Consider the following 23,747-nt stretch of genomic DNA (forward strand, 5'->3'; position numbering starts at 1 on the left):
TTATAATAAATCATCTTGCTTACCTAGTTGTTGATGTCACTGAAGCCAAAAGGGTAGGAAGTGGTATGGTGCTGGTAGTTGTTGTTGGGGCAACGGTGGTGGTCAGGAGACCTAGAATAGAAATGAAAATACATTTTAGAGGGATTATAAACTTGTAATATGTCATATAACATAGATATATAAGTGTTTTCCAGATTGAGTATTATACACGTTACATGGTGTTTGATAACTCACTGTCATAAAAAAAACATAGAAATGACAACCGTATGGTATTAAAAGCAGCATACCTGAGACTTTTAAGACTTCCTGTAGAAAACTACTAGGCTGGTTGACATCTTCCTCTTTGTATACATACGTCACGTTTGCCGTGATTTCAGTGCCATCGTCACTGTGGATGTAAAAATGGGTTTTGTGTGAGAGTTAAACATGTTCCCTTCATCCTGTTTAGCTGTACAAGCAGCAGCTAAATGAAATCTGCAGAAATTCTAAAGAGTGCAGTTGAGAAAGATGGGTTGGTTCAAGGTTATGACATTGTACTTACATGAAGTTGGCGCTGGGAAATTGAAACTGGTTGCCGTCTGGTTCACTGAGAACATTATGGAGCTAAAAGGGGACAAAACATCAAGTTGTCAATTACTATCATGACCTGAACATGACCATGGATGTATCTTATGTATAGAAGTACAGTATCTTACTAGTATGTTAATTGAATCCTGTATCTGGATTTTGGTCTCATTGGTGAGTGTGAGTCTATTACTTAGAGACTCCTGGGTTACATTGGTTATTTTGAAACCAAGGTCGATGGCAAATGAAGTATCTGTAAGTTCTGTGAGCACACAAAAAAATGGTCACTATAGCAACGGATCAAATGAACTGCTACAATTTAGGAGATTCAACAACATTAAAAAACATTCAAGAAGTATTTAGATTGCAGGAATGTTTACTTATTAACAAATTATTTTATAGAGTGGAGATAAATGTCTTCATGAAGCATAATTTGTTGAACTCACTGATATAAGTTGCAGTCTGGAAGGTGGTTTGAGTGGTTTTGGATTGAGGAGACAGTTGCTTCTTGACGGCAGCAAGGACATCATCCTCAGTGGGGACTGGTGTTTTGACCTTGAATATCAGTTTAACAAAAAAAACCACTGTGCCGAATCTAAGAGAAAATAATAATACATGGAAAATTACATTTCCTAAAGAAAATGTGTGTGCTTGCTAGCTTGTCTTAAAGTATTCATGGTTGTAAAATAAGTTATAGTAGTGGCAGTCACTGCAAGAGTAATAGTAGTGACTGGATATAATTGGAAAAAGTAGGTAGATGGAAAGATTGATTGATGGATAGGATAGGATAGCATGAACATATGAAAGTTGGTTCGGTCTCTCTAGCTTGAACGGTTCAAGAGTCACTATTATTTTTGGTGGGATATTATATGCTAATTTATACTCATTTAAATTGTTTTAGTTTAGAAAGTTTAGAAAATGTTAAAATAATTTGAAAAAGTATGTCTTAAATCTAGTGGTCTTGCCTTCAGCAAGCACATTAATAATAATGGATTGGATTTATATTGCGCCTTTTGACCGATTGATGTACTCAAAGAGCTTTCCTAAAGAAAGGTTGACATTTTGGATGCTTTTATTAAAAACATCAGTAGTTAACGACACAAGCATGGATATACATGGTTCATTGTTGCAAAGGTTCCTTGATTGACAAAGTGTTAATTCAATTGTATGAAATAATTATAATAAATGATCTTGCTTACCTAGTTGTTGATGTCACTGAAGTCAAAAGGGTAGGAAGTGGTGTGTTGCTGATAGTTGTTGTTGGGGCAACAGTGGCGGTCAGGAGACCTAGAATAGAAATGAAAATACATTTTAGAGGGATTATAAACTTGTAATATGTCACATAACATAGATATATAAGTGTTTTCGAGATTGAGTATTATACACATTACATGGTGTTTGATAACTCACTGTCATAAAAAAAACATAGAAATGACAACCGTATGGTAACAAAAGCAGCATACCTGAGACTTTTAAGACTTCCTGTAGAAAACTACTAGGCTGGTTGACATCTTCCTCTTTGTATACATACGTCACGTTTGCCGTGATTTCAGTGCCATCGTCACTGTGGATGTAAAAATGGGTTTTGTGTGAGAGTTAAACATGTTCCCTTCATCCTGTTTAGCTGTACCAAGCTAAATGAAATCTGCAGAAATTCTAAAGAGTGCAGTTGAGAAAGATGGGTTGGTTCAAGGTTATGACATTGTACTTACATGAAGTTGGCGTTGGGAAATTTAAACTGTTTGCCATCTGGTTCACTGAGAACCTTATGGAGCTAAAAGGGGACAAAACATCAAGTTGTCAATTACTATCATGACCTGAACATGACCATGGATGTATCTTATGTATAGAAGTACAGTATCTTACTAGTATGTTAATTGAATCCTGTATCTGGGTTTCGGTCTCATTGGTGAGTGTGAGTCTATTACTTAGAGACTCCTGGGTTACATTGGTTATTTTGAAACCAAGGACGATGGCAAATGAAGTATCTGTAAGTTCTGTGAGCACACAAAAAAAATTATAAAATGAACTGCTACAATTTAGGAGTTTCAACAACATTAAAAAACATTCAAGAAGTATTTAGATTGCAGGAGCAGTTGCATGTTTACTTAGTAAGACATTTTTTTATAGAGTGGAAATAAATGTCTTCATGAAGCCTAATTTGTTGGACTCACTGATATAAGTTGCATTCTGGAAGGTGGTTTGAGTGGTCGTGAATTGAGGAGACAGTTGATTCTTGACGGCACCAAGGACATCATCCTCAGTGGGGACTGGCATTTTGACCTTGAATATCAGTTTAACAAAAACCCCCACTATGCCGAATCTAAGAGAAAATAATAATACATGGAAAATTATATTTTCTAAATAAATGTTAAAATAATTAGAAAAAGTATGTAAGAAATCTAGTTGTCTTGCCTTCAGCAAGCACATTAATAGTAATGAATTGGATTTATATTGCGCCTTTTGACCGATTGATGTACTCAAAGTGCTTTTCTAAAGAAAGGTTGACATTTTGGATGCTTTTATGAAAACATTAGTATTTCACGACACAAGCATGGATTTACATGGTTCATTGTTGCAAAAGTTCCTTGATTGACAAAGTGTTAATTGAATTGTATGAATTAATTATGCTAAATTATCTTGCATACCTAGTTGTTGATGTCACTGAAGCCATAGAAGTTGAGTTATAAGTTGCAGTTCTGGATGCCGAGTTAGGAAGTACAATTGTGGTTGTACTTGTAGGTGCTGCAGTTGTAGTCGTTGTTGTAGGATGAGAACTACCAGTTGTGGTGGTGGTTGTAGGACCTGCAGTATTAATTGTTGTAATAGAAGCAACATTTATGGTGGTGGTTTTAAGAGCTGGAGTTGCGATTGTTGGAGATGTATTTGTAGTTGTCATTATTGCAGGTGAAGTTTTGGTTGTCGTCGTAGAAGCTTCAGTTGTGGTGGATATAGGAGCTGCCAGTATAGTTGTGGTAGTAGGAGCTTCTATGGTGCTGGTGGTAGTAGGGACAGTGGTAGTTCCTGTAAAAGCTGTAGTTGTGGTTGTAGTAAGAGCGGCAGTTGTCGTAGTTGGTGCAGCATTTGTATTGGTCATAAGAGCTACAGTTGTTGTTGTAGGAGATACAGTTGTCATTGTAGGTGCTGCTGTTGTAGTGGGCATAGAAGCTACCGATGTTGTGGTAGGTACTGCAGGTGTAGTGGTTATAGGAGCTACATTTATTGACGTAGGATGTTCAGTTGTTGTAAAAGCTCCTGTTGTTGTTGTAGGTGCTGCTGTTGTGGTTGTTGTAGGAGATGCTGCAGTTGTAGTGATTGTTGAACCCACAGTTGTTGTAGTAAGAGCAGAACTGGTTGTTGTAGGGGCTGTTGTTGTGGTTGTCGTAGGAGCAACATTTATTGTAGTAAGAGCTGTAGTTGTGGGTTTTGTTGTAGTTACTGCTGTTGTAGTATTTGAAAGATCTACAGTTATTGTGGTAGCAGCTACAGGTGTTGTCGTAGGAGGTAGAGTTGTCGTCGTATGTTCAGCAATCGCAGAAACCGTAGGAGCTACAGTTGATGTTGTACGAGCTACATTTATTGTAGTAGGAGCTGTGGTTGCAGTTGTTGCAGGAGCTCCAGTTGTATTGGTTGCAGGACCTACAGTAGTTGTCGTAAGAGCTGCAGTTGACGTTGGACCTGCAGAAGTTGTAGAAGCTGCAGTTGTTGTAGAAGCGGCACTTGTTATAGGAACTGCAGGTGTTGTACTAGCTGCTGTAATTGTGGTTGTTGTTGTAGCTTCAGTTGTAGTTGTCAAAATAGGTGCTACAGTTGTCATATGAGTTACAGTTGTTTTCGTAAGAGCTGTAGTTGTCAAAGGAGCTGCAGTGGTTGTGATAAGGGCAGCTGCTGTGGTTGACATAGAAGCTACAGATGTTGTAGCAGGAGCTGTAGTTATAATTATTGCAGTAGGTACTGCAGGTGTAGTGGTCATAGGAGCTACAGTTGTAGGAACTGCAGGTGCTGTAGTAGGTGCTGTTGTTGTGGCTGTCGTTGGAGCTGAAGTTGCAGTTGTTGTAGCAGCTACTGCAGTTGTTGATCTGGTAATATCTGCAGTTATAGCAGTCATATGAGTGGGTACTGTGGCAGTAGATTCTGTAGTTGTAGTCGTCGTAGCAGCAGCACTTGTTGTAGTTAGATCTGCAGTGGTTGTCGTAGAGGCAGCTGCTGTGGTTGCCGTAGAAGCTACAGTTGTTATAGCAGGAGCTGAAGTTGAGATAGGAGTAGTAAGTAAAGCAGGTGTAGTGGTCGTGGGAGCTACAGTTGTAGGAACTGCAGGTGTTGTAGTAGGTGCAGTTGTTGTGGTTGTCGTAGGAGCTAAAGTTGTAGTTATTTTAGAAGGTGCTGCATTCAATGTTGTGGTAGGTTCTGCAGTCGTTGCAGTCGTACGAGTAGGTTCTGTCGTAGTAGGTTCTGAAGTTGTAGTAGTTGTTGGAGCAGCAGTTGTTGTAGTAAGAGCAGCAGTGGTTGTCGTAGAGACAGCTGCTGTGCTTGACGTAGAAGCTACAGGTGTTGTAGCAGGAGCTGTAGTTGTGATTGTTGTAGTAAGTAAATCGGGTGAAGAATTAGCTGGAGCTACACTTGTAGGAACTGAAGGTGTTGTAGTGGGTGCTGTTATTGTGGTTGTCGTAGGAGCTGAAGTTGTAGTTGTTGTAGAAGGTGCTGCAGTAGTTGCTGTTGTAAGAACAGCAGATATTGTAGTAGGAGCTGCCGTTGCTGTCGTGGTAGGTTCTGCAGTCGTAGCAGTCGTAGGAGTAGGTTCTGTCGTAATAGGTTCTGGAGTTGTAGTGGTCGTTGGAGCAGCAGTTGTTTTAGTTAGAGCTGCAGTGGTTGTCGTAGAGACAGCTGCTGTGGTTGATGTAGAAGCTAGAGTTGTTGTAGCAGGAGCTGTAGTTGTGATTGTTGTAGTAAGTACATCAGGTGTAGTGGTCGCTGGAGCTACAGTTGTAGGAACTGCAGGTGTTGTAGTGGGTGCTGTTGTTGTGGTTGTCGTAGGAGCTGAAGTTGTAGTTGTTGTAGAAGGTGCTGCAGTAGTTGCTGTCGTAAGAACAGCAGATGTTGTAGTAGGAGCTGCCGTTGCTGTCGTGGTAGGTTCTGCAGTCATAGCAGTTGTAGGAGTAGGTTTAGTCGTAATAGGTTCTGGAGTTGTAGCGGTCGTTGGAGCAGCAGTTGTTTTAGTTAGAGCTGCAGTGGTTGTCGTAGAGACAGCTGCTGTGGTTGACGTAGAAGCTACAGCTGTTGTAGCAGGAGCTGTAGTTGTGATTGTTGTAGTAAGTAAAGCAGGTGTAGTGGTCGTGGCAGCTAGAGTTGTAGGAACTACTGGTGTTGTAGTCGGTGCTGTTGTTGTGGTTGTCGTAGGAGCTAAAGTTGAAATGATTTTAGAAGGTGCTGCATTCGCTGCGGTCGTAAGAACAGCAGATGCTGTAGTAGGAGCTGCAGTGGCTGTCGTGGTAGGTTCTGCAGTCGTAGCAGTCGTAGGAGTAGGTTCTGTCGGAGTAGGTTCTGGAGATGTAGTGGTCGTTGGAGCAGCAGTTGTTTTTGTTAGAGCTGCAGTTGTTATCGTAGAGACAGCTGCTGTGGTTGACGTAGAAGCTACAGTTGTTGTAGCAGGAGTTGTAGTTGTGATTGTTGTAGTAAGTACATCAGGTGTAGTGGTTGCTGGAGCTACACTTGCAGTAAGTGCAGGTGTTGTAGTGGGTGCTGTTGTTGTGGTTGTTGTAGGAGCAGAAGTTGTAGTTGTAGTAGAAGGTGCTGCAGTTGTTGCGGTCGTAAGAACAACAATGTTTGTTGTAGGAGCTAAAGTGTTTGTTGAGGTAGGTTCCGCAGTCGTTGCAGTCGTACGAGTAGGTTCTGTCGTAGCAGGTTCTGGAATTGTAGTGGTTGTTGGAGCAGCAGTTGTTGTAGTAAGAGCTGCAGTGGTTGGCGTAGACACAGCTGCTGTGGTTGACGTAGAAGCTAAAGTTGTTGTAGCAGGAGCTGTAGTTATGATTGTTGTAGTAAGTAAATTGGGTGAAGTATTAGCTGGAGCTACAGTTGTAGGAACTGCAGGTGTTGTAGTGGGTGCTGTTGTTGTGGTTGTCGTAGGAGCTGATGTTGTACTTGTTGTAGAAGGTGCTGTAGTAGTTGCTGTCGTAAGAACAGCAGATGTTGTAGTAGGAGCTGCCGTTGCTGTCGTGGTAGGTTCTGCAGTCGTAGCAGTCATAGGAGTAGGTTCTGTCGTAATAGGTTCTGGAGTTGTAGCGGTCGTTGGAGCAGAAGTTGTTTTAGTTAGAGCTGAGGTGGTTGTCGTAGAGACAGCTGCTGTGGTTGACGTAGAAGCTACAGTTGTTGTAGCAGGAGCTGTAGTTATGATTGTTGTAGAAAGTACATCAGGTGTAATGGTCGCTGGAGCTACAGTTGTAGGAACTGCAGGTGTTGTAGTGGGTGCTGTTGTTGTGGTTATTGTAGGAGCTGAAGTTGTAGTTGTTGTAGAAGGTGTTGTAGTTGTTGTAGAAGGTGCTGCAGTTGTTGCGGTTGTAAGAACAACAATGTTTGTTGTAGGAGCTAAAGTGGTTGTTGAGGTAGGTTCCTGAGTCTTTGCAGTCGTACGAGTAGGTTCTGTCATAGCAGGTTCTGGAGTTGTAGTGGTTGTTGGAGCAGCAGTTGTTGTAGTAAGAGCTGCAGTGGTTGGGGTAGAGACAGCTGCTGTGGTTGACGTAGAAGCTACAGTTGTTGTAGCAGGAGCTGTAGTTATGATTGTTGTAAAAAGTAAATCAGGTGTAGTGGTCGCTGGAGCTACAGTTGTAGGAACTGCAGGTGTTGTAGTGGGTGCTGTTGTTGTGGTTATCGTAGGAGCTGAAGTTGGAGTTGTTGTAGAAGGTGCTGCAGTTGTTGCGGTCGTAAGAACAACAATGTTTGTTGTAGGAGGTAAAGTGGTTGTTGAGGTAGGTTCTGCAGTTGTTGCAGTCGTACGAGTAGGTTCTGTCGTAGTAGGTTCTGGAGTTGTAGTGTTTGTTGGAGCAGCAGTTGTTGTAGTCAGAGCAGCAGTGGTTGTCGTAGAGACAGCTGCTGTGCTTGATGTAGAAGCTACAGGTGTTGTAGCAGGAGCTGTAGTTGTGATTGTTGTAGTTAGTAAATCGGGTGAAGTATTAGCTGGAGCTACACTTGTAGGAACTGCAGGTGTTGTAGTGGGTGCTGTTGTTGTGGTTGTCGTAGGAGCTGAAGTTGTACTTGTTGTAGAAGGTGCTGTAGTAGCTGCTGTCCTAAGAACAGCAGATGTTGTAGTAGGAGCTGCCGTTGCTGTCGTGGTAGGTTCTGCAGTCGTAGCAGTCATAGGAGTAGGTTCTGTCGTAATAGTTTCTGGAGTTGTAGCGGTCGTTGGAGCAGAAGTTGTTTTAGTTAGAGCTGAGGTGTTTGTCGTAGAGACAGCTGCTGTGGTTGACGTAGAAGCTACAGTTGTTGTAGCAGGAGCTGTCGTTATGATTGTTGTAGAAAGTACATCAGGTGTAGTGGTCGCTGGAGCTACAGTTGTAGGAACTGCAGGTGTTGTAGTGGGTGCAGTTGTGGTTATTGTAGGAGCTGAAGTTGTAGTTGTTGTAGAAGGTGCTGCAGATGTTGCGGTTGTAAGAACAACAATGTTTGTTGTAGGAGCTAAAGTGGTTGTTGTGGTAGGTTCTGCAGTCGTTGCAGTCGTACGAGTAGGTTCTGTCGTAGTAGGTTCTGGAGTTGTACTGGTTGTTGGAGCAGCAGTTGTTGTAGTAAGAGCTGCAGTGGTTGGCGTAGAGACAGCTGCTGTGGTTGACTCAGAAGCTACAGTTGTTGTAGCAGGAGCTGTAGTTGTGATTGTTGTAGTAAGTACATCAGGTGTACTGGTCACTGGACCTACACTTGTAGGAACTGCAGGTGTTGTAGTGGGGGCTGTTGTTGTGGTTGTCGTAGGAGATGAAGTTGTACTTGTTGTAGAAGGTGCTGCAGTAGTTGCTGTCGTAAGAACAGCAGATGTTGTAGTAGGAGCTGCCGTTGCTGTCATGGTAGGTTCTGCAGTCGTAGCAGTCATAGGAGTAGGTTCTGTCGTAATAGGGTCTGGAGTTGTAGCGGTCGTTGGAGCAGCAGTTGTTTTAGTTAGAGCTGAGGTGGTTGTCGTAGAGACAGCTGCTGTGGTTGACGTAGAAGCTACAGTTGTTGTAGCAGGAGCTGTAGTGATGATTGTTGTAGTAACTAAATCGGGTGAAGTATTCGCTGGAGCTACACTTGTAGGAACTGCAGGTGTTGTAGTGGGTGCTGTTGTGGTTGTCGTAGGAGCTAAAGTTGTACTTGTTGTAGAAGGTGCCGTAGTAGTTGCTGTCGTAAGAACAGCAGATGTTGTAGTAGGAGCTGCCGTTGCTGTCGTGGTAGGTTCTGCAGTCGTAGCAGTCATAGGAGTAGGTTCTGTCGTAATAGGTTCTGGAGTTGTAGCGGTCGTTGGAGCAGAAGTTGTTTTAGTTAGAGCTGAGGTGGTTGTCGTAGAGACAGCTGCTGTGGTTGACGTAGAAGCTACAGTTGTTGTAGCAGGAGCTGTCGTTATGATTGTTGTAGAAAGTACATCAGGTGTAGTGGTCGCTGGAGCTACAGTTGTAGGAACTGCAGGTGTTGTAGTGGGTGCTGTTGTTGTGGTTATTGTAGGAGCTGAAGTTGTAGTTGTTGTAGAAGGTGCTGCAGTTGTTGCGGTTGTAAGAACAACAATGTTTGTTGTAGGAGCTAAAGTGGTTGTTGTGGTAGTTTCTGCAGTCGTTGCAGTCATACGAGAAGGTTCTGTCGTAGTAGGTTCTGGAGTTGTACTGGTTGTTGGAGCAGCAGTTGTTGTAGTAAGAGCTGCAGTGGTTGGCGTAGAGACAGCTGCTGTGGTTGACGTAGAAGCTACAGTTGTTGTAGCAGGAGCTGTAGTTATGATTGTTGTAGTAAGTACATCAGGTGTAGTGGTCGCTGGAGCTACAGTTGTAGTAAATGCAGGTGTTGTAGTGGGTGCTGTTGTTGTGGTTGTCGTAGGATCTGAAGTTGTACTTGTTGTAGAAGGTGCTGCAGTAGTTGCTGTCGTAAGAACAGCAGATGTTGTAGTAGGAGCTGCCGTTGCTGTCGTGGTAGGTTCTGCAGTCGTAGGAGTAGGTTCTGTCGTAATAGGTTCTGGAGTTGTAGCGGTCGTTGGAGCAGCAGTTGTTTTAGTTAGAGCTGAGGTGGTTGTCATAGAGACAGCTGCTGCGGTTGACGTAGAAGCTACAGTTGTTGTAGCAGGAGCTGTAGTTATGATTGTTGTAGAAAGTACATCAGGTGTAGTGGTCGCTGGAGCTACAGTTGTAGGAACTGCAGGCGTTGTAGTGGGTGCTGTTGTTGTGGTTGTCGTAGGTGCTGAAGTTGTAGTTGTTGTAGAAGGTGCTGCAGTTGTTGCGGTCGTAAGAACAACAATGTTTGTTGTAGGAGCTAAAGTAATTGTTGAGGTAGGTTCTGCAGTTGTTGCAGTCGTACGAGTAGGTTCTGTCGTAGTAGGTTCTGGAGTTGTAGTGGTTGTTGGAGCAGCAGTTGTTGTAGTCAGAACAGCAGTGGTTGTCGTAGAGACAGCTGCTGTGCTTGATGTAGAAGCTACAGGTGTTGTAGCAGGAGCTGTAGTTGTGATTGTTGTAGTAAGTACATCAGGTGTAGTGGTCGCTGGAGCTACAGTGGTAGGAACTGCAGGTGTTGTAGTGGGTGCTGTTGTTCTGGTTGTCGTAGGAGCTGAAGTTGTACTTGTTGTAGAAGTTGCTGCAGATGTTGTAGTAGGAGCTGCCGTTGCTGTCGTGGTAGGTTCTGCAGTCGTAGCAGTCGTAGGAGTAGGTTCTGTCGTAATAGGTTCTGGAGTTGTAGCGGTCGTTGGAGAAGCAGTTGTTTTAGTTAGAGCTGAGGTGGTTGTCGTAGAGACAGCTGCTGTGGTTGACGTAGAAGCTACAGTTGTTGTAGCAGGAGCTGTAGTTATGATTGTTGTAGAAAGTACATCAGGTGTAGTGGTCGCTGGAGCTACAGTTGTAGGAACTGCAGGTGTTGTAGTGGGTGCTGTTGTTGTGGTTATTGTAGGAGCTGAAGTTGTAGTTGTTGTAGAAGGTGCTGCAGTTGTTGCGGTTGTAAGAACAACAATGTTTGTTGTAGGAGCTAAAGTGGTTGTTGTGGTAGGTTCTGCAGTCGTTGCAGTCGTACGAGTAGGTTCTGTCGTAGTAGGTTCTGGAGTTGAAGTGGTTGTTGGTGCAGCAGTTGTTGTAGTAAGAGCTGCAGTGGTTGGCGTAGAGACAGCTGCTGTGGTTGACGTAGAAGCTACAGTTGTTGTAGCAGGAGCTGTAGTTATGATTGTTGTAGTAAGTACATCAGGTGTAGTGGTCGCTGGAGCTACAGTTGTAGGAACTGCAGGCGTTGTAGTGGGTGCTGTTGTTGTGGTTGTCGTAGGTGCTGAAGTTGTAGTTGTTGTAGAAGGTGCTGCAGTTGTTGCGGTCGTAAGAACAACAATGTTTGTTGTAGGAGCTAAAGTAATTGTTGAGGTAGGTTCTGCAGTTGTTGCAGTCGTACGAGTAGGTTCTGTCGTAGTAGGTTCTGGAGTTGTAGTGGTTGTTGGTGCAGCAGTTGTTGTAGTAAGAGCAGCAGTGGTTGGCGTAGAGACAGCTGCTGTGGTTGACGTAGAAGCTACAGTTGTTGTAGCAGGAGCTGTAGTTGTGATTGTTGTAGTAGGTACATCAGGTGTAGTGGTCGCTGGAGCTACACTTGCAGGAACTGCAGGTGTTGTAGTGGGTGCTGTTGTTGTGGTTGTCGTAGGAGCTGAAGTTGTAGTTGTTGTAGAAGGTGCTGCAGTTGTTGCGGTCGTAAGAACAACAATGTTTGTTGTAGGAGCTAAAGTGGTTGTTGAGGTAGGTTCCGCAGTCTTTGCAGTCGTACGAGTAGGTTCTGTCGTAGCAGGTTCTGGAGTTGTAGTGGTTGTTGGAGCAGCAGTTGTTGTAGTAAGAGCTGCAGTGGTTGGCGTAGAGACAGCTGCTGTGGTTGACGTAGAAGCTACAGTTGTTGTAGCAGGAGCTGTAGTTATGATTGTTGTAGTAAGTACATCAGGTGTAGTGGTCGCTGGAGCTACAGTGGTAGGAACTGCAGGTGTTGTAGTGGGTGCTGTTGTGGTTGTCGTAGGAGCTGAAGTTGTAGTTGTTGTAGAAGGTGCTGCAGTTGTTGCGGTCGTAAGAACAACAATGTTTGTTGTAGGAGCTAAAGTGGTTGTTGAGGTAGGTTCCGCAGTCTTTGCAGTCTTACGAGTAGGTTCTGTCGTAGCAGGTTCTGGAGTTGTAGTGGTTGTTGGAGCAGCAGTTGTTGTAGTAAGAGCTGCAGTGGTTGGCGTAGAGACAGCTGCTGTGGTTGACGTAGAAGCTACAGTTGGTGTAGCAGGAGCTGTAGTTGTGATTGTTGTAGTAAGTACATCAGGTGTAGTGGTCGCTGGAGCTACAGTGGTAGGAACTGCAGGTGTTGTAGTGGGTGCTGTTGTTGTGGTTGTCGTAGGAGCTGAAGTTGTACTTGTTGTAGAAGGTGCTGCAGTAGTTGCTGTCGTAAGAACAGCAGATGTTGTAGTAGGAGCTGCCGTGGCTGTCGTGGTAGGTTCTGCAGTCGTAGCAGTCGTACGAGTAGGTTCTGTCGTAGTAGGTTCTGGAGTTGTAGCGGTCGTTGGAGCAGCAGTTGTTGTAGTTAGAGCTGAGGTGGTTGGCGTAGAGACAGCTGCTGTGGTTGACGTAGAAGCTACAGTTGTTGTAGCAGGAGCTGTAGTTATGATTGTTGTAGTAAGTACATCAGGTGTAGTGGTCGCTGGAGCTACAGTTGTAGGAACTGCAGGCGTTGTAGTGGGTGCTGTTGTTGTGGTTGTCGTAGGAGCTGAAGTTGTAGTTGTTGTAGAAGGTGCTGCAGTTGTTGCGGTCGTAAGAACAACAATGTTTGTTGTAGGAGCTAAAGTGGTTGTTGAGGTAGGTTCCGCAGTCGTTGCAGTCATACGAGAAGGTTCTGTCGTAGCAGGTTCTGGAGTTGTAGTGGTTGTTGGAGCAGCAGTTGTTGTAGTAAGAGCTGCAGTGGTTGGCGTAGAGACAGCTGCTGTGGTTGACGTAGAAGCTACAGTTGTTGTAGCAGGAGCTGTAGTTATGATTGTTGTAGTAAGTACATCAGGTGTAGTGGTCGCTGGAGCTACAGTGGTAGGAACTGCAGGTGTTGTAGTGGGTGCTGTTGTTGTGGTTGTCGTAGGAGCTGAAGTTGTACTTGTTGTAGAAGGTGCTGCAGTAGTTGCTGTCGTAAGAACAGCAGATGTTGTAGTAGGAGCTGCCGTTGCTGTCGTGGTAGGTTCTGCAGTCGTAGTAGTCGTAGGAGTAGGTTCTGTCGTAATAGGTTCTGGAGTTGTAGCGGTCGTTGGAGCAGCAGTTGTTTTAGTTAGAGCTGAGGTGGTTGTCGTAGAGACAGCTGCTGTGGTTGACGTAGAAGCTACAGTTGTTGTAGCAGGAGCTGTAGTTATGATTGTTGTAGAAAGTACATCAGGTGTAGTGGTCGCTGGAGCTACAGTTGTAGGAACTGCAGGTGTTGTAGTGGGTGCTGTTGTTGTGGTTATTGTAGGAGCTGAAGTTGTAGTTGTTGTAGAAGGTGCTGCAGTTGTTGCGGTTGTAAGAACAACAATGTTTGTTGTAGGAGCTAAAGTGGTTGTTGTGGTAGGTTCTGCAGTCGTTGCAGTCGTACGAGTAGGTTCTGTCGTAGTAGGTTCTGGAGTTGAAGTGGTTGTTGGTGCAGCAGTTGTTGTAGTAAGAGCTGCAGTGGTTGGCGTAGAGACAGCTGCTGTGGTTGACGTAGAAGCTACAGTTGTTGTAGCAGGAGCTGTAGTTGTGATTGTTGTAGTAAGTACATCAGGTGTAGTGGTCGCTGGAGCTACAGTTGTAGGAACTGCAGGTGTTGTAGTGGGTGCTGTTGTTGTGGTTATTGTAGGAGCTGAAGTTGTAGTTGTTGTAGAAGGTGCTGCAGTTGTTGCGGTTGTAAGAACAACAATGTTTGTTGTAGGAGCTAAAGTGGTTGTTGTGGTAGGTTCTGCAGTCGTTGCAGTCGTACGAGTAGGTTCTGTCGTAGTAGGTTCTGGAGTTGTAGTGGTTGTTGGAGCAGCAGTTGTTGTAGTAAGAGCTGCAGTGGTTGGCGTAGAGACAGCTGCTGTGGTTGACGTAGAAGCTACAGTTGTTGTAGCAGGAGCTGTAGTTATGATTGTTGTAGTAAGTACATCAGGTGTAGTGGTCGCTGGAGCTACAGTGGTAGGAACTGCAGGTGTTGTAGTGGGTGCTGTTGTGGTTATCGTAGGAGCTGAAGTTGTAGTTGTTGTAGAAGGTGCTGCAGTTGTTGCGGTCGTAAGAACAACAATGTTTGTTGTAGGAGCTAAAGTGGTTGTTGAGGTAGGTTCCGCAGTCTTTGCAGTCTTACGAGTAGGTTCTGTCGTAGCAGGTTCTGGAGTTGTAGTGGTTGTTGGAGCAGCAGTTGTTGTAGTAAGAGCTGCAGTGGTTGGCGTAGAGACAGCTGCTGTGGTTGACGTAGAAGCTACAGTTGTTGTAGCAGGAGCTGTAGTTATGATTGTTGTAGTAAGTACATCAGGTGTAGTGGTCGCTGGAGCTACAGTGGTAGGAACTGCAGGTGTTGTAGTGGGTGCTGTTGTTGTGGTTGTCGTAGGAACTGAAGTTGTACTTGTTGTAGAAGGTGCTGCAGTAGTTGCTGTCGTAAGAACAGCAGATGTTGTAGTAGGAGCTGCCGTTGCTGTCGTGGTAGGTTCTGCAGTCGTAGCAGTCGTAGGAGTAGGTTCTGTCGTAATAGGTTCTGGAGTTGTAGCGGTCGTTGGAGAAGCAGTTGTTTTAGTTAGAGCTGAGGTGGTTGTCGTAGAGACAGCTGCTGTGGTTGACTTAGAAGCTACAGTTGTTGTAGCTGGAGCTGTAGTTATGATTGTTGTAGAAAGTACATCAGGTGTAGTGGTCGCTGGAGCTACAGTTGTAGGAACTGCAGGTGTTGTAGTGGGTGCTGTTGTTGTGGTTATTGTAGGAGCTGAAGTTGTAGTTGTTGTAGAAGGTGCTGCAGTTGTTGCGGTTGTAAGAACAACAATGTTTGTTGTAGGAGCTAAAGTGGTTGTTGTGGTAGGTTCTGCAGTCGTTGCAGTCGTACGAGTAGGTTCTGTCGTAGTAGGTTCTGGAGTTGTAGTGGTTGTTGGTGCAGCAGTTGTTGTAGTAAGAGCTGCAGTGGTTGGCGTAGAGACAGCTGCTGTGGTTGACGTAGAAGCTACAGTTGTTGTAGCAGGAGCTGTAGTTATGATTGTTGTAGTAAGTACATCAGGTGTAGTGGTCGCTGGAGCTACAGTGGTAGGAACTGCAGGTGTTGTAGTGGGTGCTGTTGTTGTGGTTGTCGTAGGAGCTGAAGTTGTACTTGTTGTAGAAGGTGCTGCAGTAGTTGCTGTCGTAAGAACAGCAGATGTTGTAGTAGGAGCTGCCGTTGCTGTCGTGGTAGGTTCTGCAGTCGTAGTAGTCGTAGGAGTAGGTTCTGTCGTAATAGGTTCTGGAGTTGTAGCGGTCGTTGGAGCAGCAGTTGTTTTAGTTAGAGCTGAGGTGGTTGTCGTAGAGACAGCTGCTGTGGTTGACGTAGAAGCTACAGTTGTTGTAGCAGGAGCTGTAGTTATGATTGTTGTAGAAAGTACATCAGGTGTAGTGGTCGCTGGAGCTACAGTTGTAGGAACTGCAGGTGTTGTAGTGGGTGCTGTTGTTGTGGTTATTGTAGGAGCTGAAGTTGTACTTGTTGTAGAAGGTGCTGCAGTTGTTGCTGTCGTAAGAACAGCAGATGTTGTAGTAGGAGCTGCCGTTGCTGTCGTGGTAGGTTCTGCAGTCGTAGTAGTCGTAGGAGTAGGTTCTGTCGTAATAGGTTCTGGAGTTGTAGCGGTCGTTGGAGAAGCAGTTGTTTTAGTTAGAGCTGAGGTGGTTGTCGTAGAGACAGCTGCTGTGGTTGACGTAGAAGCTACAGTTGTTGTAGCAGGAGCTGTAGTTATGATTGTTGTAGAAAGTACATCAGGTGTAGTGGTCGCTGGAGCTACAGTTGTAGGAACTGCAGGTGTTGTAGTGGGTGCTGTTGTTGTGGTTATTGTAGGAGCTGAAGTTGTAGTTGTTGTAGAAGGTGCTGCAGTTGTTGCGGTTGTAAGAACAACAATGTTTGTTGTAGGAGCTAAAGTGGTTGTTGTGGTAGGTTCTGCAGTCGTTGCAGTCGTACGAGTAGGTTCTGTCGTAGTAGGTTCTGGAGTTGAAGTGGTTGTTGGTGCAGCAGTTGTTGTAGTAAGAGCTGCAGTGGTTGGCGTAGAGACAGCTGCTGTGGTTGACGTAGAAGCTACAGTTGTTGTAGCAGGAGCTGTAGTTGTGATTGTTGTAGTAAGTACATCAGGTGTAGTGGTCGCTGGAGCTACAATTGCAGGAACTGCAGGTGTTGTAGTGGGTGCTGTTGTTGTGGTTGTCGTAGGAGCTGAAGTTGTAGTTGTTGTAGAAGGTGCTGCAGTTGTTGCGGTCGTAAGAACAACAATGTTTGTTGTAGGAGCTAAAGTGGTTGTTGAGGTAGGTTCCGCAGTCTTTGCAGTCGTACGAGTAGGTTCTGTCGTAGTAGGTTCTGGAGTTGTAGTGGTTGTTGGATCAGCAGTTGTTGTAGTAAGAGCTGCAGTGGTTGGCGTAGAGACAGCTGCTGTGGTTGACGTAGAAGCTACAGTTGTTGTAGCAGGAGCTGTAGTTATGATTGTTGTAGTAAGTACATCAGGTGTAGTGGTCGCTGGAGCTACAGTGGTAGGAACTGCAGGTGTTGTAGTGGGTGCTGTTGTGGTTGTCGTAGGAGCTGAAGTTGTAGTTGTTGTAGAAGGTGCTGCAGTTGTTGCGGTCGTAAGAACAACAATGTTTGTTGTAGGAGCTAAAGTGGTTGTTGAGGTAGGTTCCGCAGTCTTTGCAGTCTTACGAGTAGGTTCTGTCGTAGCAGGTTCTGGAGTTGTAGTGGTTGTTGGAGCAGCAGTTGTTGTAGTAAGAGCTGCAGTGGTTGGCGTAGAGACAGCTGCTGTGGTTGACGTAGAAGCTACAGTTGTTGTAGCAGGAGCTGTAGTTATGATTGTTGTAGTAAGTACATCAGGTGTAGTGGTCGCTGGAGCTACAGTGGTAGGAACTGCAGGTGTTGTAGTGGGTGCTGTTGTTGTGGTTGTCGTAGGAACTGAAGTTGTACTTGTTGTAGAAGGTGCTGCAGTAGTTGCTGTCGTAAGAACAGCAGATGTTGTAGTAGGAGCTGCCGTTGCTGTCGTGGTAGGTTCTGCAGTCGTAGCAGTCGTAGGAGTAGGTTCTGTCGTAATAGGTTCTGGAGTTGTAGCGGTCGTTGGAGAAGCAGTTGTTTTAGTTAGAGCTGAGGTGGTTGTCATAGAGACAGCTGCTGTGGTTGACGTAGAAGCTACAGTTGTTGTAGCAGGAGCTGTCGTTATGATTGTTGTAGAAAGTATATCAGGTGTAGTGGTCGCTGGAGCTACAGTTGTAGGAACTGCAGGTGTTGTAGTGGGTGCAGTTGTGGTTATTGTAGGAGCTGAAGTTGTAGTTGTTGTAGAAGGTGCTGCAGATGTTGCGGTTGTAAGAACAACAATGTTTGTTGTAGGAGCTAAAGTGGTTGTTGTGGTAGGTTCTGCAGTCGTTGCAGTCGTACGAGTAGGTTCTGTCGTAGTAGGTTCTGGAGTTGTACTGGTTGTTGGAGCAGCAGTTGTTGTAGTAAGAGCTGCAGTGGTTGGCATAGAGACAGCTGCTGTGGTTGACTCAGAAGCTACAGTTGTTGTAGCAGGAGCTGTAGTTGTGATTGTTGTAGTAAGTACATCAGGTGTACTGGTCACTGGAGCTACACTTGTAGGAACTGCAGGTGTTGTAGTGGGGGCTGTTGTTGTGGTTGTCGTAGGAGCTGAAGTTGTACTTGTTGTAGAAGGTGCTGCAGTAGTTGCTGTCGTAAGAACAGCAGATGTTGTAGTAGGAGCTGCCGTTGCTGTCGTGGTAGGTTCTGCAGTCGTAGCAGTCATAGGAGTAGGTTCTGTCGTAATAGGGTCTGGAGTTGTAGCGGTCGTTGGAGCAGCAGTTGTTTTAGTTAGAGCTGAGGTGGTTGTCGTAGAGACAGCTGATGTGGTTGACGTAGAAGCTACAGTTGTTGTAGCAGGAGCTGTCGTTATGATTGTTGTAGAAAGTACATCAGGTGTAGTGGTCGCTGGAGCTACAGTTGTAGGAACTGCAGGTGTTGTAGTGGGTGCTGTTGTTGTCGTTATTGTAGGAGCTGAAGTTGTAGTTGTTGTAGAAGGTGCTGCAGTTGTTGCGGTTGTAAGAACAACAATGTTTGTTGTAGGAGCTAAAGTGGTTGTTGTGGTAGTTTCTGCAGTCGTTGCAGTCATACGAGAAGGTTCTGTCGTAGTAGGTTCTGGAGTTGTACTGGTTGTTGGAGCAGCAGTTGTTGTAGTAAGAGCTGCAGTGGTTGGCGTAGAGACAGCTGCTGTGGTTGACGTAGAAGCTACAGTTGTTGTAGCAGGAGCTGTAGTTATGATTGTTGTAGTAAGTACATCAGGTGTAGTGGTCGCTGGAGCTACAGTTGTAGTAACTGCAGGTGTTGTAGTGGGTGCTGTTGTTGTGGTTGTCGTAGGATCTGAAGTTGTACTTGTTGTAGAAGGTGCTGCAGTAGTTGCTGTCGTAAGAACAGCAGATGTTGTAGTAGGAGCTGCCGTTGCTGTCGTGGTAGGTTCTGCAGTCGTAGGAGTAGTTTCTGTCGTAATAGGTTCTGGAGTTGTAGCGGTCGTTGGAGCAGCAGTTGTTTTAGTTAGAGCTGAGGTGGTTGTCATAGAGACAGCTGCTGTGGTTGACGTAGAAGCTACAGTTGTTGTAGCAGGAGCTGTAGTTATGATTGTTGTAGAAAGTACATCAGGTGTAGTGGTCGCTGGAGCTACAGTTGTAGGAACTGCAGGCGTTGTAGTGTGTGCTGTTGTTGTGGTTGTCGTAGGTGCTGAAGTTGTAGTTGTTGTAGAAGGTGCTGCAGTTGTTGCGGTCGTAAGAACAACAATGTTTGTTGTAGGAGCTAAAGTAGTTGTTGAGGTAGGTTCTGCAGTTGTTGCAGTCGTACGAGTAGGTTCTGTCGTAGTAGGTTCTGGAGTTGTAGTGGTTGTTGGAGCAGCAGTTGTTGTAGTCAGAACAGCAGTGGTTGTCGTAGAGACAGCTGCTGTGCTTGATGTAGAAGCTACAGGTGTTGTAGCAGGAGCTGTAGTTGTGATTGTTGTAGTAAGTACATCAGGTGTAGTGGTCGCTGGAGCTACAGTGGTAGGAACTGCAGGTGTTGTAGTGGGTGCTGTTGTTGTGGTTGTCGTAGGAGCTGAAGTTGTACTTGTTGTAGAAGTTGCTGCAGTAGTTGCTGTCGTAAGAACAGCAGATGTTGTAGTAGGAGCTGCCGTTGCTGTCGTGGTAGGTTCTGCAGTCGTAGCAGTCGTAGGAGTAGGTTCTGTCGTAATAGGTTCTGGAGTTGTAGCGGTCGTTGGAGAAGCAGTTGTTTTAGTTAGAGCTGAGGTGGTTGTCGTAGAGACAGCTGCTGTGGTTGACGTAGAAGCTACAGTTGTTGTAGCAGGAGCTGTAGTTATGATTGTTGTAGAAAGTACATCAGGTGTAGTGGTCGCTGGAGCTACAGTTGTAGGAACTGCAGGTGTTGTAGTGGGTGCTGTTGTTGTGGTTATTGTAGGAGCTGAAGTTGTAGTTGTTGTAGAAGGTGCTGCAGTTGTTGCGGTCGTAAGAACAACAATGTTTGTTGTAGGAGCTAAAGTGGTTGTTGAGGTAGGTTCCGCAGTCTTTGCAGTCGTACGAGTAGGTTCTGTCGTAGCAGGTTCTGGAGTTGTAGTGGTTGTTGGAGCAGCAGTTGTTGTAGTAAGAGCTGCAGTGGTTTGCGTAGAGACAGCTGCTGTGGTTGACGTAGAAGCTACAGTTGTTGTAGCAGGAGCTGTAGTTATGATTGTTGTAGTAAGTACATCAGGTGTAGTGGTCGCTGGAGCTACAGTGGTAGGAACTGCAGGTGTTGTAGTGGGTGCTGTTGTGGTTGTCGTAGGAGCTGAAGTTGTAGTTGTTGTAGAAGGTGCTGCAGTTGTTGCGGTCGTAAGAACAACAATGTTTGTTGTAGGAGCTAAAGTGGTTGTTGAGGTAGGTTCCGCAGTCTTTGCAGTCTTACGAGTAGGTTCTGTCGTAGCAGGTTCTGGAGTTGTAGTGGTTGTTGGAGCAGCAGTTGTTGTAGTAAGAGCTGCAGTGGTTGGCGTAGAGACAGCTGCTGTGGTTGACGTAGAAGCTACAGTTGTTGTAGCAGGAGCTGTAGTTATGATTGTTGTAGTAAGTACATCAGGTGTAGTGGTCGCTGGAGCTACAGTGGTAGGAACTGCAGGTGTTGTAGTGGGTGCTGTTGTTGTGGTTGTCGTAGGAACTGAAGTTGTACTTGTTGTAGAAGGTGCTGCAGTAGTTGCTGTCGTAAGAACAGCAGATGTTGTAGTAGGAGCTGACGTTGCAGTCGTGGTAGGTTCTGCAGTCGTAGCAGTCGTAGGAGTAGGTTCTGTCGTAATAGGTTCTGGAGTTGTAGTGGTCGTTGGAGAAGCAGTTGTTTTAGTTAGAGCTGAGGTGGTTGTCGTTGAGACAGCTGCTGTGGTTGACGTAGAAGCTACAGTTGTTGTAGCTGGAGCTGTAGTTATGATTGTTGTAGAAAGTACATCAGGTGTAGTGGTCGCTGGAGCTACAGTTGTAGGAACTGCAGGTGTTGTAGTGGGTGCTGTTGTTGTGGTTATTGTAGGAGCTGAAGTTGTAGTTGTTGTAGAAGGTGCTGCAGTTGTTGCGGTTGTAAGAACAACAATGTTTGTTGTAGGAGCTAAAGTGGTTGTTGTGGTAGGTTCTGGAGTCGTTGCAGTCGTACGAGTAGGTTCTGTCGTAGTAAGTTCTGGAGTTGTAGTGGTTGTTGGTGCAGCAGTTGTTGTAGTAAGAGCTGCAGTGGTTGGCGTAGAGACAGCTGCTGTGGTTGACGTAGAAGCTACAGTTGTTGTAGCAGGAGCTGTAGTTATGATTGTTGTAGTAAGTACATCAGGTGTAGTGGTCGCTGGAGCTACAGTGGTAGGAACTGCAGGTGTTGTAGTGGGTGCTGTTGTTGTGGTTGTCGTAGGAGCTGAAGTTGTACTTGTTGTAGAAGGTGCTGCAGTAGTTGCTGTCGTAAGAACAGCAGATGTTGTAGTAGGAGCTGCCGTTGCTGTCGTGGTAGGTTCTGCAGTCGTAGCAGTCGTAGGAGTAGGTTCTGTCGTAATAGGTTCTGGAGTTGTAGCGGTCGTTGGAGAAGCAGTTGTTTTAGTTAGAGCTGAGGTGGTTGTCGTAGAGACAGCTGCTGTGGTTGACGTAGAAGCTACAGTTGTTGTAGCAGGAGCTGTAGTTATGATTGTTGTAGAAAGTACATCAGGTGTAGTGGTCGCTGGAGCTACAGTTGTAGGAACTGCAGGTGTTGTAGTGGGTGCTGTTGTTGTGGTTATTGTAGGAGCTGAAGTTGTAGTTGTTGTATAAGGTGCTGCAGTTGTAAGAACAACAATGTTTGTTGTAGGAGCTAAAGTGGTTGTTGTGGTAGGTTCTGCAGTCGTTGCAGTCGTACGAGTAGGTTCTGTCGTAGTAGGTTCTGGAGTTGTAGTGGTTGTTGGTGCAGCAGTTGTTGTAGTAAGAGCTGCAGTGGTTGGCGTAGAGACAGCTGCTGTGGTTGACGTAGAAGCTACAGTTGTTGTAGCAGGAGCTGTAGTTGTGATTGTTGTAGTAAGTACATCAGGTGTAGTGGTCGCTGGAGCTACAGTGGTAGGAACTGCAGGTGTTGTAGTGGGTGCTGTTGTTGTGGTTATTGTAGGAGCTGAAGTTGTAGTTGTTGTAGAAGGTGCTGCAGTTGTTGCGGTCGTAAGAACAACAATGTTTGTTGTAGGAGCTAAAGTAGTTGTTGAGGTAGGTTCTGCCGTTGTTGCAGTCGTACGAGTAGGTTCTGTCGTAGTAGGTTCTGGAGTTGTAGTGGTTGTTGGAGCAGCAGTTGTTGTAGTCAGAACAGCAGTGGTTGTCGTAGAGACAGCTGCTGTGCTTGATGTAGAAGCTACAGGTGTTGTAGCAGGAGCTGTAGTTGTGATTGTTGTAGTAAGTACATCAGGTGTAGTGGTCGCTGGAGCTACAGTGGTAGGAACTGCAGGTGTTGTAGTGGGTGCTGTTGTTGTGGTTGTCGTAGGAGCTGAAGTTGTACTTGTTGTAGAAGTTGCTGCAGTAGTTGCTGTCGTAAGAACAGCAGATGTTGTAGTAGGAGCTGCCGTTGCTGTCGTGGTAGGTTCTGCAGTCGTAGCAGTCGTAGGAGTAGGTTCTGTCGTAACAGGTTCTGTAGTTGTAGCGGTCGTTGGAGAAGCAGTTGTTTTAGTTAGAGCTGAGGTGGTTGTCGTAGAGACAGCTGCTGTGGTTGACGTAGAAGCTACAGTTGTTGTAGCAGGAGCTGTAGTTATGATTGTTGTAGAAAGTACATCAGGTGTAGTGGTCGCTGGAGCTACACTTGCAGGAACTGCAGGTGTTGTAGTGGGTGCTGTTGTTGTGGTTATTGTAGGAGCTGAAGTTGTAGTTGTTGTAGAAGGTGCAGCAGTTGTTGCGGTTGTAAGAACAACAATGTTTGTTGTAGGAGCTAAAGTGGTTGTTGTGGTAGGTTCTGCAGTCGTTGCAGTCGTACGAGTAGGTTCTGTCGTAGTAGGTTCTGGAGTTGTAGTGGTTGTTGGTGCAGCAGTTGTTGTAGTAAGAGCTGCAGTGGTTGGCGTAGAGACAGCTGCTGTGGTTGACGTAGATTCTACAGTTGTTGTAGCAGGAGCTGTAGTTGTGATTGTTGTAGTAAGTACATCAGGTGTAGTGGTCGCTGGAGCTACACTTGCAGGAACTGCAGGTGTTGTAGTGGGTGCTGTTGTTGTGGTTGTCGTAGGAGCTGAAGTTGTAGTTGTTGTAGAAGGTGCAGCAGTTGTTGCGGTCGTAAGAACAACAATGTTTGTTGTAGGAGCTAAAGTGGTTGTTGAGGTAGGTTCCGCAGTCTTTGCAGTCGTACGAGTAGGTTCTGTCGTAGCAGGTTCTGGAGTTGTAGTGGTTGTTGGAGCAGCAGTTGTTGTAGTCAGAACAGCAGTGGTTGTCGTAGAGACAGCTGCTGTGCTTGATGTAGAAGCTACAGGTGTTGTAGCAGGAGCTGTAGTTGTGATTGTTGTAGTAAGTACATCAGGTGTAGTGGTCGCTGGAGCTACAGTGGTAGGAACTGCAGGTGTTGTAGTGGGTGCTGTTGTTGTGGTTGTCGTAGGAGCTGAAGTTGTACTTGTTGTAGAAGTTGCTGCAGTAGTTGCTGTCGTAAGAACAGCAGATGTTGTAGTAGGAGCTGCCGTTGCTGTCGTGGTAGGTTCTGCAGTCGTAGCAGTCGTAGGAGTAGGTTCTGTCGTAATAGGTTCTGGAGTTGTAGCGGTCGTTGGAGAAGCAGTTGTTTTAGTTAGAGCTGAGGTGGTTGTCGTAGAGACAGCTGCTGTGGTTGACGTAGAAGCTACAGTTGTTGTAGCAGGAGCTGTAGTTATGATTGTTGTAGAAAGTACATCAGGTGTAGTGGTCGCTGGAGCTACAGTTGTAGGAACTGCAGGTGTTGTAGTGGGTGCTGTTGTTGTGGTTATTGTAGGAGCTGAAGTTGTAGTTGTTGTAGAAGGTGCTGCAGTTGTTGCGGTCGTAAGAACAACAATGTTTGTTGTAGGAGCTAAAGTGGTTGTTGAGGTAGGTTCCGCAGTCTTTGCAGTCGTACGAGTAGGTTCTGTCGTAGCAGGTTCTGGAGTTGTAGTGGTTGTTGGAGCAGCAGTTGTTGTAGTAAGAGCTGCAGTGGTTTGCGTAGAGACAGCTGCTGTGGTTGACGTAGAAGCTACAGTTGTTGTAGCAGGAGCTGTAGTTATGATTGTTGTAGTAAGTACATCAGGTGTAGTGGTCGCTGGAGCTACAGTGGTAGGAACTGCAGGTGTTGTAGTGGGTGCTGTTGTGGTTGTCGTAGGAGCTGAAGTTGTAGTTGTTGTAGAAGGTGCTGCAGTTGTTGCGGTCGTAAGA

The 23,747-nt window shown here is 45.5% G+C and overlaps 1 protein-coding gene across 1 annotated transcript in view; it reads right to left on the reverse strand.

The window, feature by feature from the left end:
* Positions 1–2,121: 2,121 nt before the first annotated feature.
* LOC145860419 (uncharacterized) overlaps positions 2,122–23,747 on the reverse strand; it is a 38,000-nt gene continuing 16,374 nt past the window's right edge. The window contains exons 12-28 of the mRNA XM_082961410.1: positions 22,558–23,205; positions 22,110–22,500; positions 21,898–22,026; positions 20,818–20,946; positions 20,092–20,220; positions 19,006–19,134; positions 18,289–18,408; positions 17,563–17,691; positions 16,840–16,968; positions 15,028–15,156; positions 14,302–14,430; positions 12,893–12,981; positions 11,869–12,780; positions 3,213–11,694; positions 2,739–2,887; positions 2,431–2,561; positions 2,122–2,338 (exon numbers count right to left, since the gene is read on the reverse strand). Coding sequence (XP_082817536.1) covers positions 2,273–2,338; positions 2,431–2,561; positions 2,739–2,887; positions 3,213–11,694; positions 11,869–12,780; positions 12,893–12,981; positions 14,302–14,430; positions 15,028–15,156; positions 16,840–16,968; positions 17,563–17,691; positions 18,289–18,408; positions 19,006–19,134; positions 20,092–20,220; positions 20,818–20,946; positions 21,898–22,026; positions 22,110–22,500; positions 22,558–23,205 — 12,020 coding nt within the window. The 3' untranslated portion in view covers positions 2,122–2,272. The remainder of the gene's footprint in view (positions 2,339–2,430; positions 2,562–2,738; positions 2,888–3,212; positions 11,695–11,868; positions 12,781–12,892; positions 12,982–14,301; positions 14,431–15,027; positions 15,157–16,839; positions 16,969–17,562; positions 17,692–18,288; positions 18,409–19,005; positions 19,135–20,091; positions 20,221–20,817; positions 20,947–21,897; positions 22,027–22,109; positions 22,501–22,557; positions 23,206–23,747) is intronic.

The sequence above is a fragment of the Salmo salar genome, chromosome 14, assembly GCF_965601325.2.
Source record: "Salmo salar chromosome 14, fSalSal1, whole genome shotgun sequence".
Lineage (NCBI taxonomy): Eukaryota > Metazoa > Chordata > Actinopteri > Salmoniformes > Salmonidae > Salmo > Salmo salar.